The sequence below is a fragment of the Nothobranchius furzeri genome, chromosome 6, assembly GCF_043380555.1.
Source record: "Nothobranchius furzeri strain GRZ-AD chromosome 6, NfurGRZ-RIMD1, whole genome shotgun sequence".
Taxonomy (NCBI): Eukaryota; Metazoa; Chordata; class Actinopteri; order Cyprinodontiformes; family Nothobranchiidae; genus Nothobranchius; species Nothobranchius furzeri.
The window spans coordinates 29,062,061-29,075,697 of NC_091746.1; the positions used below are offsets into that span (position 1 = coordinate 29,062,061).

The window sequence follows — 13,637 nt, forward strand, 5'->3', positions numbered from 1 at the left end:
TTTGTATCAAACGGTTACAAAACTTTTGCCATTCATAAACGTTGATTTACACATTTACCTCTTTGGTGTTCAACCTTAAGCTACGTTGGACTATTGTTTTAACTGACTGTAGCACTAGCAGGTGTGTGCTAGCATCATGAGTGCTTGTTTTAGATGTTTCCCTGCTGATGATTTAATTAAAGTGAGTGACTAGCAGCTCCTGCAGAACCCGAAGATGGCTGAGGAGATAATTCAGCAGGTGTTCCTGGGCAGGAACATATCAAAAACATTAAGCTACAAGGACATTGTGTGGGCGTAGCTTTCAGCTCCTTCTAGAAGATAACGGGGAGCCAGCTCCTCCTCTCCTTGATGACGTCACACCACACGCCAGCTTTACAGCATCCAGATGGAGCATCAGGCTTAGTGCCTTCATCAGAAACCCGCCGTATCTAGTCCTATACATATCTGCTGCCCCCTGGTGGAGGATCTACAGCTGCCATGGGACAGTTTCATTTATTTATTGATAAACTTGAATTTATTTACATAATTAGACAAAAATATAAACAGCTGTTCTAATGATGTTGGGCAATGGTTTAGTTTTAAAAACTAGATTTATTTTTATTTTACATTTCAGGATCTAAAGGGTTGAACTTAACCCGCCTCGCCTGCTGGTGGTGGTCGGAGGGACCGGTGGCGCCGGTGCTCAGCAGCCTCGCCTCTGTCAGTGCGCCCCAGGGCAGCTGTGGCTACATCGTAGCTCATCCCCACCAGTGTGTGTGAATGGGTGAATGACTGATTGTGTTGTAAAGCGCCTTGGGGGGTTCCAGGACTCTAGAAGGCGCTATATCAAATACAGGCCGTTTACCATTTAACTAAAACTAAATAGGTAAAGCGTGTTTACTTTAAACAGGGCATGAGTCGTTTATTTTTCATTCATAAATCAGAGATGTACTACTCCACCCTTTTCCTGGTGGCAGCTGATTGGTCGGGAATGCGTCCCAGACGGCTCGTCACCTCTCTGATCTGACTGAGCGTGGAGGCAGGCTCCTCAGAACGCACAGCTCTGATCACAGAAGTCTCTTCTCCTTCATTCAAACCATCCTAAACAGTTGGACTTTGGTTTTTTGTTTTATTTTACTCAGGGAGTTTTCTAGATTACTGTTACATTTGGGTAACTTGGCACAGGTTCCGGACTGTGGACGGGTCATGGTGCAGGACCATCTCTGCTGCTGACATGTCCTCAGCTTGTTTCCCACCCGACCGCTGAAGGTCAGATCTGTGAAGACATGTCTGCTTTCCACAGAGCCAGGTAATCCCCAGCTGTGGAGGAACTAAAGTTACTCTGAGTAATTCAGAGTCCTGATGGGAGACGTGATTTTCCGTGGTAGATTTATGAATGAGGCTGTGTTCCTCTCCCTCTCGGTGAGGTGTGCCTCTGATGCTAACAGCGCTGTTGAATCAACATCGTGGGTGTTTTAGTGGGTTTTTTTTCATGTCCGGATCACTTACAGGTTATTTTCATCGTAGTCAGGAAGCAGGATGAAAGCAGCAAACTGAGCTGCAGCCGTCGCTGTGAGTGAATTTCCTTTTTAAAGGCAGATCGTCTCGCAGCATCTCCGCTCTCTGATGCTGTGATTCCTTCAAGCTAGAACGACTTCACGCCCTCAAACGTTCTTCTTCAGGTTTATTTTTAGGCTGAAAAGTTCACGGGTTGAACCCCTGACCTCCAATGTCCTTTCCTCCTTGCAGGACGCTGCACAAGCAGTTTGAGAGCTACAAACAGGAAGTGCATCGCATCGGGGTCGAGACGCGGCGCCAGCAGACCCAGCAGAAGGACGACGCCCCCACCTGCGGGATCTGTCACAAGACCAAGTTTGCCGACGGCTGCGGCCACCTCTGCTCCTACTGCCAGACCAAGTTCTGCGCCCGCTGTGGGGGGCGGGTCTCTCTGCGCTCCAACAATGTGAGGCTCTTGACCTTTTCCTTGTTTTAACGCCCCTGCTCTAGATGACGCAACGCTGTTCCAGCTGCCTCTGTCTCGTCTTTGTGCACTTTCCTTGCATCCTGGTCACACTTTGGCGGCGCCAAAGTGTTCTGAAGGAGCAGTTTGGCTTTTACGCTTTTGTGAGCTGTTGCTGCTTCAGTGCCGTCATGCTAAATCCCTTTTGCACACGTGAACTTGAGAACTCTGGTAGCGTTTGTCGTTGTGTCTGTGTTTGTGCTACATTTGTCAAAGTTACTTCATGTCTGCAAAGAAAAAGAATCTAAAATCAGTTTGAGACGACAAATCTACACGTTTGGCCCTAAAAGGACCCAACGACCTCCAGCTTAACCCTTTAACTCCCACAGTAGCAGCAACGAGGAGTACAATAAGGTTTAAATTGATGATAATATAAAGTAACAATATTAATAATTTCAATTTCAATTTATTTTATTTTGGTCATTTAAAAGGAAAAAGAAAGAACAAAATAAAACAGACGTATGCCTATTCTTTTTACTCAATCACATTACTTATCATGAAAAAATAACAAAGAAAGATAAAAGTAATGAAAATGCTAATCAACATTGAAATATAGTGAACAACAACAAACATAATTCAGCAAGAGGAAAAATACACAGAACTAAAGACAGAACTATACAAAACTACCAGTAATCATAATAAATCCATGTATGATCGTCGTCGTCGTCGTCTTCCTCCGCTTATCCGGGTCTGGGTCGCGGGGCAGCATCCCAACTAGGGAGCTCCAGACCGTCCTCTCCCCGGCCACCTCCACCAGCTCCTCCGGCAGGACCCCAAGGCGTTCCCGGACCAGATTGGAGATGTAACCTCTCCAACGTGTCCTGGGTCGACCCAGGGGCCTCCTGCCGGCAGGACATGCCCGAAACACCTCCCAGGGAGGCGTCCAGGAGGCATCCTGACCAGATGCCCAAACCACCTCAACTGACTCCTTTCGATCCGGAGGAGCAGCGGTTCTACTCCGAGTCCCTCCCGAATGTCCGAGCTCCTCACCCTATCTCTAAGGCTGAGCCCGGTCACCCTACGGAGGAAACTCATTTCGGCCGCTTGTATCCGCGATCTCTTTCTTTCGAATTTGAATACTATCACTTGTGCAAGAACATTACATTTTCATTGACATTTATCAGACACACTAGACCACATACGGTCATTATGGTAGTATGACATCATCTTATTGACGTACATTTTTTTAAAAAAATGATTTAACAGTGTTACATGCCCTGATTCCAGTGTCCAAGCTATTCCTTAATTTGACTCCTACTGCAGTACAACTCTGACTCCTTAAGCTTGGTTTATGCTTGACGCATTTACTTTCCGCTTGGTGATGCGGCTCGCGGATGGAACGCGCTTCACAACTCGCAGCGTTTATGGTTCATGCGGCTCGTCTCTGCGGTGAGCCAATATTCTCCCAAACTGTAGGGGGCAGCATGGAGCTCTACGGCATGCATCCAACACTACACCATAGTAGAAGTAGAAATTACTGTTTACAACATGGCATTCCAGCATTTTTAACAGCGTCCTCGTCTTTTCCGACAGTGCGAGCTATTTCTCTCCAAGAATTATTAACAACATGTTGATCACGGTGATCTCTGAGAGCTGAATCATACAAATGTCTGTATTTACCAACCTCTGCCATACTAGTTCTTGCCAGTCCGCCATGTTTTTCCACGTCTGACCATCCGCGTGGTTAGAACATTTCCTAGGTGCGCGGTGCGGAAAGATAAACCAAGATTAACCATGCGGATGGTCAGATGCGGAAAAACATGGCGGACCGGCAAGAACTAGTGTGGCAGAGGTTGGTAAATACAGACATTTGTATGATTCAGCTCTCAGAGATCACCGTGATCGACATGTTGTTAATAATTCTTGGAGAGAAATAGCTCGCACTGTCGGAAAAGACGAGGACGCTGTTAAAAATGCTGGAATGCCATGTTGTAAACAGTAATTTCTACTTCTACTATGGTGTAGTGTTGGATACATGCTGTAGAGCTCCATGCTGCCCCCTACAGTTTGGGAGAATATTGGTTCACCGCAGAGACGAGCCGCATGAACCATAAACGCTGCGAGTTGTGAAGCGCGTTCCATCCGCGAGCCGCATCACCAAGCGGAAAAAATCTGTTTGTCAAGCATAAACCAAGCTTTAGAAAATTTCCTAGGTGCGCGGTGCGGAGGCGCGGTGGAGAGGCGTAGTTGCTCAAATGATGCAATTTCGCCGCACGGAGCCGTGCGGACCTCGTGGACGCGTCAAGCATAAACCAACCTAAACATTTGTTCTTACTTTCCCTTTCACAAATTGTCCTCCCCCCCCCCCCCCCCCCCCCCCCCACCCCTTAGATCATACTGAGTTTCTTTGACCTGGAATAGCTTCTGAATACAGTCCGGCGGAGGCGTGTGGATCGGAGAGGGGCCTGGACACATTTTACAGTTTTTTGTGGGGTTTGTGTTCTTGCACACAGCACAGGATTTCTGACACAGAACCCGTCCATTAAAGGCGCTTTAACCGTTAGTTTGGACCAGGAGGGATCGGTGTGACGTCCAAGCCTTTGTCAAACATGTTTGTTCTATTTTGAGAACCCGTCCTCTTCCATCAGAGCCGTCTTTGGGCTCGTCTCCAACCTGAAAGAGAAGCTTTCCTTCTGCTTACTTCACCTCATGTTCCCTCCACCCATCATCACCTGCTGGTGCCAATCTGTTCGGTATCCGCCCGTCCCAGCTGGGACCGGTTTCACACCGGGACCACGGGACTTAGATACCAGTTAGCAAAAAGCAGACCTGCTGGTAAAACCTCTCATTAGAACACGATCTATAAGTAAAAGAAATGATTTGAAGGGAAACTGTGCTGAAAATAACTTCACTTAATATGATCTGAATAATTTATGTTATAAATATGAACAGTATTAGAGCCAAGAGAGTAAATATTTAATAATAAAGGAAGAAAATAAACATTTATTACTTAAATCAGCTGCTTCTTTTTGTTGGAAATGTTTTTGTAGCTAATTAGTTTGTATTTAGGTGTTTATTCTGACATGCTGGCAAACAATTAACTCAAATGAATGAAACACAAAACCAAATCAGGACACCTCCACCAACAACGAGGGTCGATGACTAGCTAATAGATGAGTACAGTCATCCACCTGGTAGAGGAAAATGTAGACCCCATATTTTATTCAATCATAAACAATAAGTAAATAAATGTAATTACATTAATTAACAAATTATACAATTATAAATACATTTTTAATGATTATAAATAAATATATAATAAAAATATACACACAGGAAAATTAATTATTTAAAAAAGTGTATCCAGCCCTTTTTTTCATTCTTTCCTTTTTGAAGTTTTTTGTAAATTTAAATATGAATGATGAAAAAGTGATTTTAGTTTATTACCAAAAACGGTTAAAATCAGCTTCAGGCATCAAATATCAGGTCTTTACTCTAAATCTCAACTTCAAAATCAGAGAACAAAAATATTCGACCGAGGATTAAATGCATCAACCTTCAGACAAGAACAAAACTGAAGTCTAGTACTGGTGGACAGGTGGTGGGTGATGCAGGACGTTCAACTGGACTGAATCCAGACTCTGGTCCCTTTTTAACACAAACGTTTTCCAAACCATTGTTAACTTGTTGTAATTACATAACAACTATTTTTAAATTCCCCCAAGAACAAGCCAATGTTTCCACTGAGGGCTTTGCTTTGTTTTCTTTCAATAAAGGTAATTTGAGAGGGCGGGGCATAAAACCAATCCTGCAGCCAGCCACTAGAGGTCATTTTCATGTTTTTATTTTTATTTTTTTTTTATTTTTTCTAAACTCAGTTTATAATGACAGCGTTTTGTCTTAGAAAGAGGTGTAAAAGGAAAAGGAGGCATGTGCTTCTCATTGCTTTCACTGTTTCCTCTTTGTGCTCAGAAGCCATTTTGCTTTTGCTTCCGACTGAACGAGGACGTGCATGAGCTCGTATTTGCACTACGATGGCTTCAGCTGCGTCACAGCGGTCCACTCATTGGTTCTATGTGGCGTCACGTGCACTCCTGTCCAGTAGGTGGCGCTTTTTCATCCTCCTTCAGCCACCTTTGGAGTGGGAGCTTCATCATTGTGCTTGTGCCACGAGTTACCTGCAGGGGGAGCTACTGACCCCTCATTAACATGCACAGATGAGGAAACTTGTGTCACGTGGGCCTCACAGCTGAACAAACATTAAAACCAGGATTCTGGCTTCATATATGCTGTCATGCTAGCATCATGCCTAAATCATGCATGTCAGTCACGCGTTTGTTTTCACCACCTCCGCAGACTGTTACGTTTCCGTGAGAATTCACTTTAATAACAAACCCCACTCCCCCTGTCCCTTTTCCTTCTTTTTGACACAATCTCTCCTCATCACAAACTTCCCTCCTCTGCATCTCTACTTCCTCCATCATGTGTTTCTTTTCTCCCTCTCTCCACTCCTCCCCTTCGCTTTTTTTAAATCCTCTTTGCTACCTGGACTGCATGCCACACAGGAGGACAAAGTGGTTAGCATCCTTTTTGTGTTCTCACTGTATCATAAATGTGATTTTAATAAGAACCCGATCCCTTAAACCTGAAGCTGAAAGGTTCAGGTGTTGATTTCTATCCTGGGAAGCAGATTGTAGAGTATTAGATTTAGCTTTGTTTTATGTTCTCAGGTGTATAATTATCAAGTTCAAAGAGGAAAGAGAGGAAACTAAACAACAAATACAGAAGCCCTGAAAGAAAATAAACAATGAGGCTTAAATGGAGCCAATTCCATTTCTCAGAGAAGCAAACAAAAATGTAGACAGACTTTAAAAAACAATCATCTTGTTTTAGATGGTCTTAGCTTGCCTTAAAGCTGGGGTCTGTAGCGTGACGTCAACTACTATTTTTAGCATATTTTTGAGTCCGACATAGCACAAGTACAGTGGGGGTGGTCATGTCTTAAGAAGAGACCCAGCATCCTGTGATGGGACTAATAACATCAAGAGATAATAAATAAAGTAATATTTAGGTCACTTTAACCCTTTACAGGTGACCTGTAATCTGTAATCAATGTTTGGCAAGGGAAATGATCATTTGTTGCCATTTTTGGGTGTTTATGATGATACAGTAGACAGTATGAGTACAATAACATCAACAGATAATACATAAAACCCTTATTTGGTCCATTTTAGCCTCCATGAAAATCTGAGCGATTCAATAACTTTTTGGCAAGTAAAATGCCTTTTTTGTTGTCTACAATTAAATCATCAATACAGAATTTAAAGATATTTGGAGGTGTTTCTTATAGGTAAACAGGAGGGTATAGTCTCTATTTGGCAAGTGACAATCTTAATTGTATGTGCTGAAGTGCTTTTATCTTGTTACTTTTAAATAGAGCAACGTAATGTATAGATAGTAACCTACACAGTGTCATTAAAGCCAAAGCTTGATCAGTTTAAATACTATTTTTCAAGTAAAAATGTGCCCCAAACTAGTTAACTGTGGCTCCATGTCAAGTGGACTAAAGAAAGGAAGGGGGGATAAATCAAATCGCTGGATAATTGTTTATTTACATTTATACAACGTTTGACTTTACATTCAATACAGGGCGCCATTTTACACTGTTTATTTATTTTTTAGTATCAAGGCTGTAACATAAAGAAAGCCAGTTCTTACCACAAACCATCTTTCAATCGCAAATATTGCAAAAAGGATTAATATATCCTCATTGTGAACATTTAAGACAAATAGCAACACTTAAAACAACTTCCGAACTGGAAAAAACTAATGTCCGCGATAAACATCTGTTTAAGTGCCGGATGAGGTTATCTCTGCTTTCTCAATGTCCATATTGCTAGATATGCCGAGTTTTAAGGCGAAATCCTGAGGAATTTTGTCAAGAAATGCAATTACCCTAACCGTGCGCGACCCCACGGTGGCTAATCTTTTTTTGGCAGCCAGTTGCTTTTTGGCACAACACGTAACGTAGTTTAGCGCTTCAGAGAGAGAGAGAGAGACGCCTGTGATGCGGTTCGTGAGCCCATGAGGGTTTCTGTGAGCTGGATCCGACCCAGAAACCAGCTCGAAAGGCTCACTAGTATTTTTAAAAGCAAAGCATCCTCTGCTGGTGGTACAGACAGTGGATCTAAAATGGTTCCGACCCAGAAACCAGCTCAACTGACCTGCTGAGCTGCGCGTCTCTCCTAGTGGTCGGTTCTGACCTGGTTCTGATGGTGATCTGAGCTCCAAAAATCCTAATTTAACTTTTTAAACACCACCACGGGTCTCCAGAGCCCAGCGCGGACCTCCCTCTCCCAGTACGGACCGATGAGGGCTACAGAAGTCAGTCTTTTCAGCTGCACAAAACACCCTCAGGCACGGAGATATAGGTGTTGTTTCTCTTGTCTCGGAACCCGTGGACTCGATGTCCAGACAGGCTGGAGTTGGTGCAACCTTCACAAACTATAGTTTATCAAAACGAACACAATCCAACACTAGTAAACACACACACTGACTCGATAACATGACCTCTCTACCTTAAAACTAGTCACTCTCAACACTGAGCTGAAGCCGCACCTAGCTTCTAACTCCCTTTGGTTCCGGTGTCGGTACAGGATGTGCTCGGGTACAAGATCAGCTCGGGGTCCTTCGACTGCCGATGACGTTAAAGTACGGCAAACCCACTCGGACAAAATACACTACACATCTTTATACTGTTGGAAATAATTTAGCTGTTTCGTTATTAAAATAATGTTTCTTAAGACGTAAGTTTGTGTTTATAATGGTATTTGTAAAATAAAACACTATATTGTATTCATAATGCTGAACTCCTCTTTGAGCACATCCCTTGAAGGATCATAGGTATTAGCAACACCTGTGAAATTGTATTTGCAGGAAAGAAGTGTGTCCCGTTTATTGAAGTATTTTGTGTTTAGAGTTTTTGATGTCTTGTCCATGCGTAGTTCAGGTACGCTCATAGCTGCTAGCTTAAAACTCTGCAGTTAAAAGTTTTCTGGCTTTACTAAAATACCTGTCTGTATTTATTTGATTGATGGTAGTTTTACTTTCTATTAGACTCCAAATGTAATCATTTGGCACGTTTCTAATTCATAATTTGTAAGAATGTAATCAGTGATATTAGCATTAGCATTCCTATGGGTTTTTCCATGTATATTAGCATTGCACTAATCACTCGCTGCCAAATTGCAGCTTTTGTCACATCGCAATTTAATTGCACATGAAATTAATCGTTAAGCCTTAATATACATGCAGTTCTATCTTTCCAACAGAAAACGTAACGTGATAACAACGTAATGTGATTACATAACTTCCGTAAAGTTCATGTTCAGCCAATCAACTACTTTGACGTCATCATCAGTCGAAGGACCGCGAGCTGATCTTGTACCCGAGCAACGTCAGAGGTTCAGATTTAGAAAAAAAAGCCTATTTAGAAGCTTTGCTGAGAAAAACCACTTTTTACCAGAAAAACTCTGCTGTTATGTATTTTACAACAAAATATCCCCAATAAGCATTTCAAATAGTATTTATTGGACAGCATTTATATGAATTAGAAAAAAAAATTCACCTGCAGTTTGCTCTTTAATTCAAGTTAACATTCAAGCTAGGCTGGTGTGCGTCAGTGCATTACCCCATAGTGCATGCTGGGAACTGAAGCGGATTCTCATTGATTGACAGCTGCTTATTCAGGGTTTCCCCCAGAAAATGAGGGTTGCACACGTTCTGCACACATTCCACTGCTGTTTCTCACCATTATCGGCTGATGGAGGGCTCTAGTTTCGTTTCGCAGTTCGTGTCAGTGGACACGGAAGGGTTGGGGAAGAGGGCGGGGCATGACGCTTAGCCTGGTGGGTGGCCAAGCAAAGCTAAGCAAAGCCAGGCTTATAAAGCACTGGGGGAAACCCCGCTATTGTGGATGAAAGATGACCTATTTTATATCATAGAATATGGTCAGATGGTCACATTTAAGCATTGTTGATTTAAATGTTTTAAACTACATATCCCAGCTTTAAGTTGCTCAAATAAACAAACTAATAAATAATGAACACATGTTCAACATGTTTTTTTTTCCTTCATAAAAAAAACCTCTTTATTCTGATTAAACATCATAAAATAAAATAAAATAAAATAAAAACACTTCCCTCTTTAAAAAGAATGTATTTTGTCCTTTCAGGGCTTCCGTAGCTACTGGTTCTGAACAGATTCACTTGTGGATGATAGACTTCCCTGAGCAGATGGGGGGCTTTAATAGTATGATTTCATACTTTAGCTGGTTGGAGACAGCTGAGCTGAAGTGTCCTCTCTGTCTCACTATGACTAACTATGTCCATTGTTTGTCTCCTTCCTTTGCAAAGTGTCTCATAGTGAAGGACAGGGTAAGGCCTGCTCAGTGATGGATATTTCTGCATGGGTCACAGCTGTTGTCCCCGCCCTCCACTCCTGGGTCTGTGCTCATTCTCAGAGTTGGGAACAGGAATTCCAAACCTTTTCCAGGGTTTGTGAGGATCAAAATGCTGAGAATGAATTCAGACCCTGAAACTTCTCTAGCAGGCAGAAAAAGCATGAGACTCAACCTACACTGTCTGCAGGGCGTCTGGTGTATAGTCCTGACCCCTCTTCCTGTGGCTGCAAACCTGGCTGTGTTTGGGTAGAGTAATAAAATTGTTCAGATTAAAAATATAATACAGTAACTGGCATGAACACAAAGCAGCAATTTCCCCACTGACATTCATTTGGATGAATGAGAACTTGTGCACGTTTTCCCTGCCTGTGTGTTTGAATCCAGCCTTGCCATGGGGAGACGGGAGGGACTCGGTGTGTTCCACTTCCCCTTAAAGAAAACTTTAATTGCTGCTGTGTGGAGTGTTGGTCATCAGTCAGTATGTCACCTGCAGCAGACAGCAGAATCAGCAAAGTCTGACTCATAAGATGTCTGTGGGATCATGTTTAATATTTTATTAAAACTTGTCTGTAATTTTAAAATACAACTAAAACTCCAAGTCCCATAATGCACCGGGGCAGGCCGCACTCTCACTTGCTCAAAGGCCCTTTAGTAGACAGGAACGTGAGGCAGAGAACGTGATTGGTTTAAAGGTCAATACATAATCATAATCGATGCATTTGCAGAGGAGAACCTTGTATTTGGACATCTTGCCTCTGATTGGCTAACAAAAACATGACTCTACCACTTACTATGACGCTTTATCTCCGCAAATAACTCAAGCCTGGGGGAGTTCTGCTGTGAGGTGGAGTTGCTAATGCTAACAGTTAGCTTCTGCTAAACGTTCTCTGCTGTTTGCTGGACTCTAAACCAACAACAACCCTCCCCGTTGTGAGTCAAGATGGGTGAGTCCGTGGATGTTAGGTGACAGTGTGACATAGATCTGTCAAGCTTTTCTAATCATAGTCTCACCGTCTGTTTTCTGTCAGAAGCTGATGCAGGAGATTGGTGTAGGAGACTATTTTCATGTTCAGCCTGATTGAAAAGCTCAGAGTGACCCATTATAATCATCTCAGTGGCCTAGTGGTAGAGTGTCATACTGGGACTGGGAGACCAGGGTTCAAATCCCGATCAGGTCATACGGGGTTGGATTGGGGGTTAAAGAAGAAGAAGAAGAAGAAAGTGTAATTTCTATAGTGCCTCTCAAGATAAAAATCACGAGGTGCTTCACAAAAACAAAAAAATGTAAAAATATAAAAAAGCATTTAGAAAATGTTTTAAAATATATTTAAAATGAGCAAAAATACACAATTGTGATTAAAAAATGTTAAGAAAGAGCGAGAGTGAACAGGAAAGAGGGAAATCAGTGGATCCTGAGGAAGGTGGAATAGGTGGGGAGAGCAGAATAAAGAGAGAGAGGTGAAGAAGGTCATACAAAAGCCAGCTTGAACAAGTGAGTCTTCAGCTGCTTTTTAAAGGAGACCACTGAGTCCACTGATCTCAGGCTCAGGGGGAGAGAGGTCCAGAGTCTGGGGGCCACAGCAGCAGATGATCTGTCACCTTTGACCTTTAGCCTGGTGCTGCACAACCAGTAGGCTTTGATCACTGGACCTCAGGGACCTGCTGGGGGTGTAGGGACTAAGAAGATCACCAATGTAAGATGGTGCTTGTCCATGTAAGGCCCTATAGACCAGAACCAGGATCTAGAAATGAACCCTGAAGTTGACTGGCAGCCAGTGAAGCTGGAGGAGAAGCGGGGTGATGTGGGTGTGTTTGGAGGACTTGGTCAGAAGCCGAGCACAGGCGTTCTGAACCACCTGTAGACGGTTCAGGGAGGTTCTGCTCAGACACGTGAAAAGAGAGTTACAGTAGTCTGACCACCAAACAGTTCCCAGACACAGCTGCAGCTCGCCACGTCCCACAGGGATGGGTTAAACCCGTGTGTGATGACTAACAGGACTTCAAGTTTAAAGAATAAGTAAAAAACGGTTTCTCAGTGAAGGACCTCTTTAAATAGATTTAGAAGTTTAGCTGAGCTCAGCAATGGAAAAAAACGTTTTTTCATCTGACATTTTTTTAAGTTTTATTGAATAAATAAATTAAGTTAAAAAAAAGTCTAAAATGGTCTAAATAAAAAACAACAGAACTCAGAAATACTTTGACCTAGTTTAGCACTCCATGTGCTGAATCTCAGATGTCATAATTAAACGTTCATGGACGTCCAAAATGTGAATCAACTCCATCCTGATTAATGCTCTGTTATGTTTACAGATCAGGTTTTAAATGTTTTCAGCTAAATTAAACTTCTGTTTCTTACATACAAATGATATTTCCCTCCTTTTGTAATGCAGCCACTGAGCTCACTGCTTTGCAGAGGAGCGCCACCTCCTGGTGCAGGACAGGAAAACATCTAAACACTCATCACATATGAGATCTTTTACCAGTTTTTATAATTGGATTTGTTTCAGATTAAACATCAGATACATCATATTTTGCTGTTTCAGCAGTCGGATGTTGTTTTGGGATTATTTTGTGCTTTCGGGAGTTTAATCAGCTGTCAGTCACACAAAACTGCCAGAAACATTTTATTATTTAGATGATGCTGCACTTTCCTCCAGCAGACAGGCTGGATAATCTCAGTCCTGTTTCCGTATAATCTCAGGGCTGTTTCCGTATAATCTCAGGGCTGTTTCCGTATAATCTCAGTCCTGTTTCCGTATAATCTCAGGGCTGTTTCCGTATAATCTCAGGGCTGTTTCCGTATAATCTCAGTCCTGTTTCCGTATAATCTCAGGGCTGTTTCCGTATAATCTCAGGGCTGTTTCCGTATAATCTCAGGGCTGTTTCCGTATAATCTCAGGGCTGTTTCCGTATAATCTCAGGGCTGTTTTTGCATAATCTCAGCTGTGATTTCAGTATCAGATGACTAACCCACCTTCTCCGCTCTCACACCTCAGCAACCTCCATAACACTCTTTCTGTTCCCGTCTTTCTGACTCTTGTCTCTATTTCTGTGTTTTTTCACACCCTTCATATCTGAGGACATGCACACACACACACACACACACACACACACACACACACACACACACACACACACACACACACACACACACACACACACACACACACACACACACACACACACACACACACACACGCACACTCAAACACATACAATCATTTAAATGTAAAACTG

The 13,637-nt window shown here is 42.7% G+C and overlaps 1 protein-coding gene across 11 annotated transcripts in view; it reads left to right on the forward strand.

Annotated features, from left to right (window-relative positions):
• Window positions 1–13,637, forward strand: part of rims1b (regulating synaptic membrane exocytosis 1b) — a 99,218-nt gene that overhangs the window by 24,917 nt on the left and 60,664 nt on the right. For all 11 annotated transcript variants that reach the window (XM_054743886.2, XM_070552093.1, XM_054743876.2 and 8 more), the window contains exons 2-3: window positions 1,729–1,942; window positions 10,354–10,374. In XM_054743886.2, the coding sequence (XP_054599861.2) occupies window positions 1,729–1,942; window positions 10,354–10,374 (235 nt within the window). The remainder of the gene's footprint in view (window positions 1–1,728; window positions 1,943–10,353; window positions 10,375–13,637) is intronic.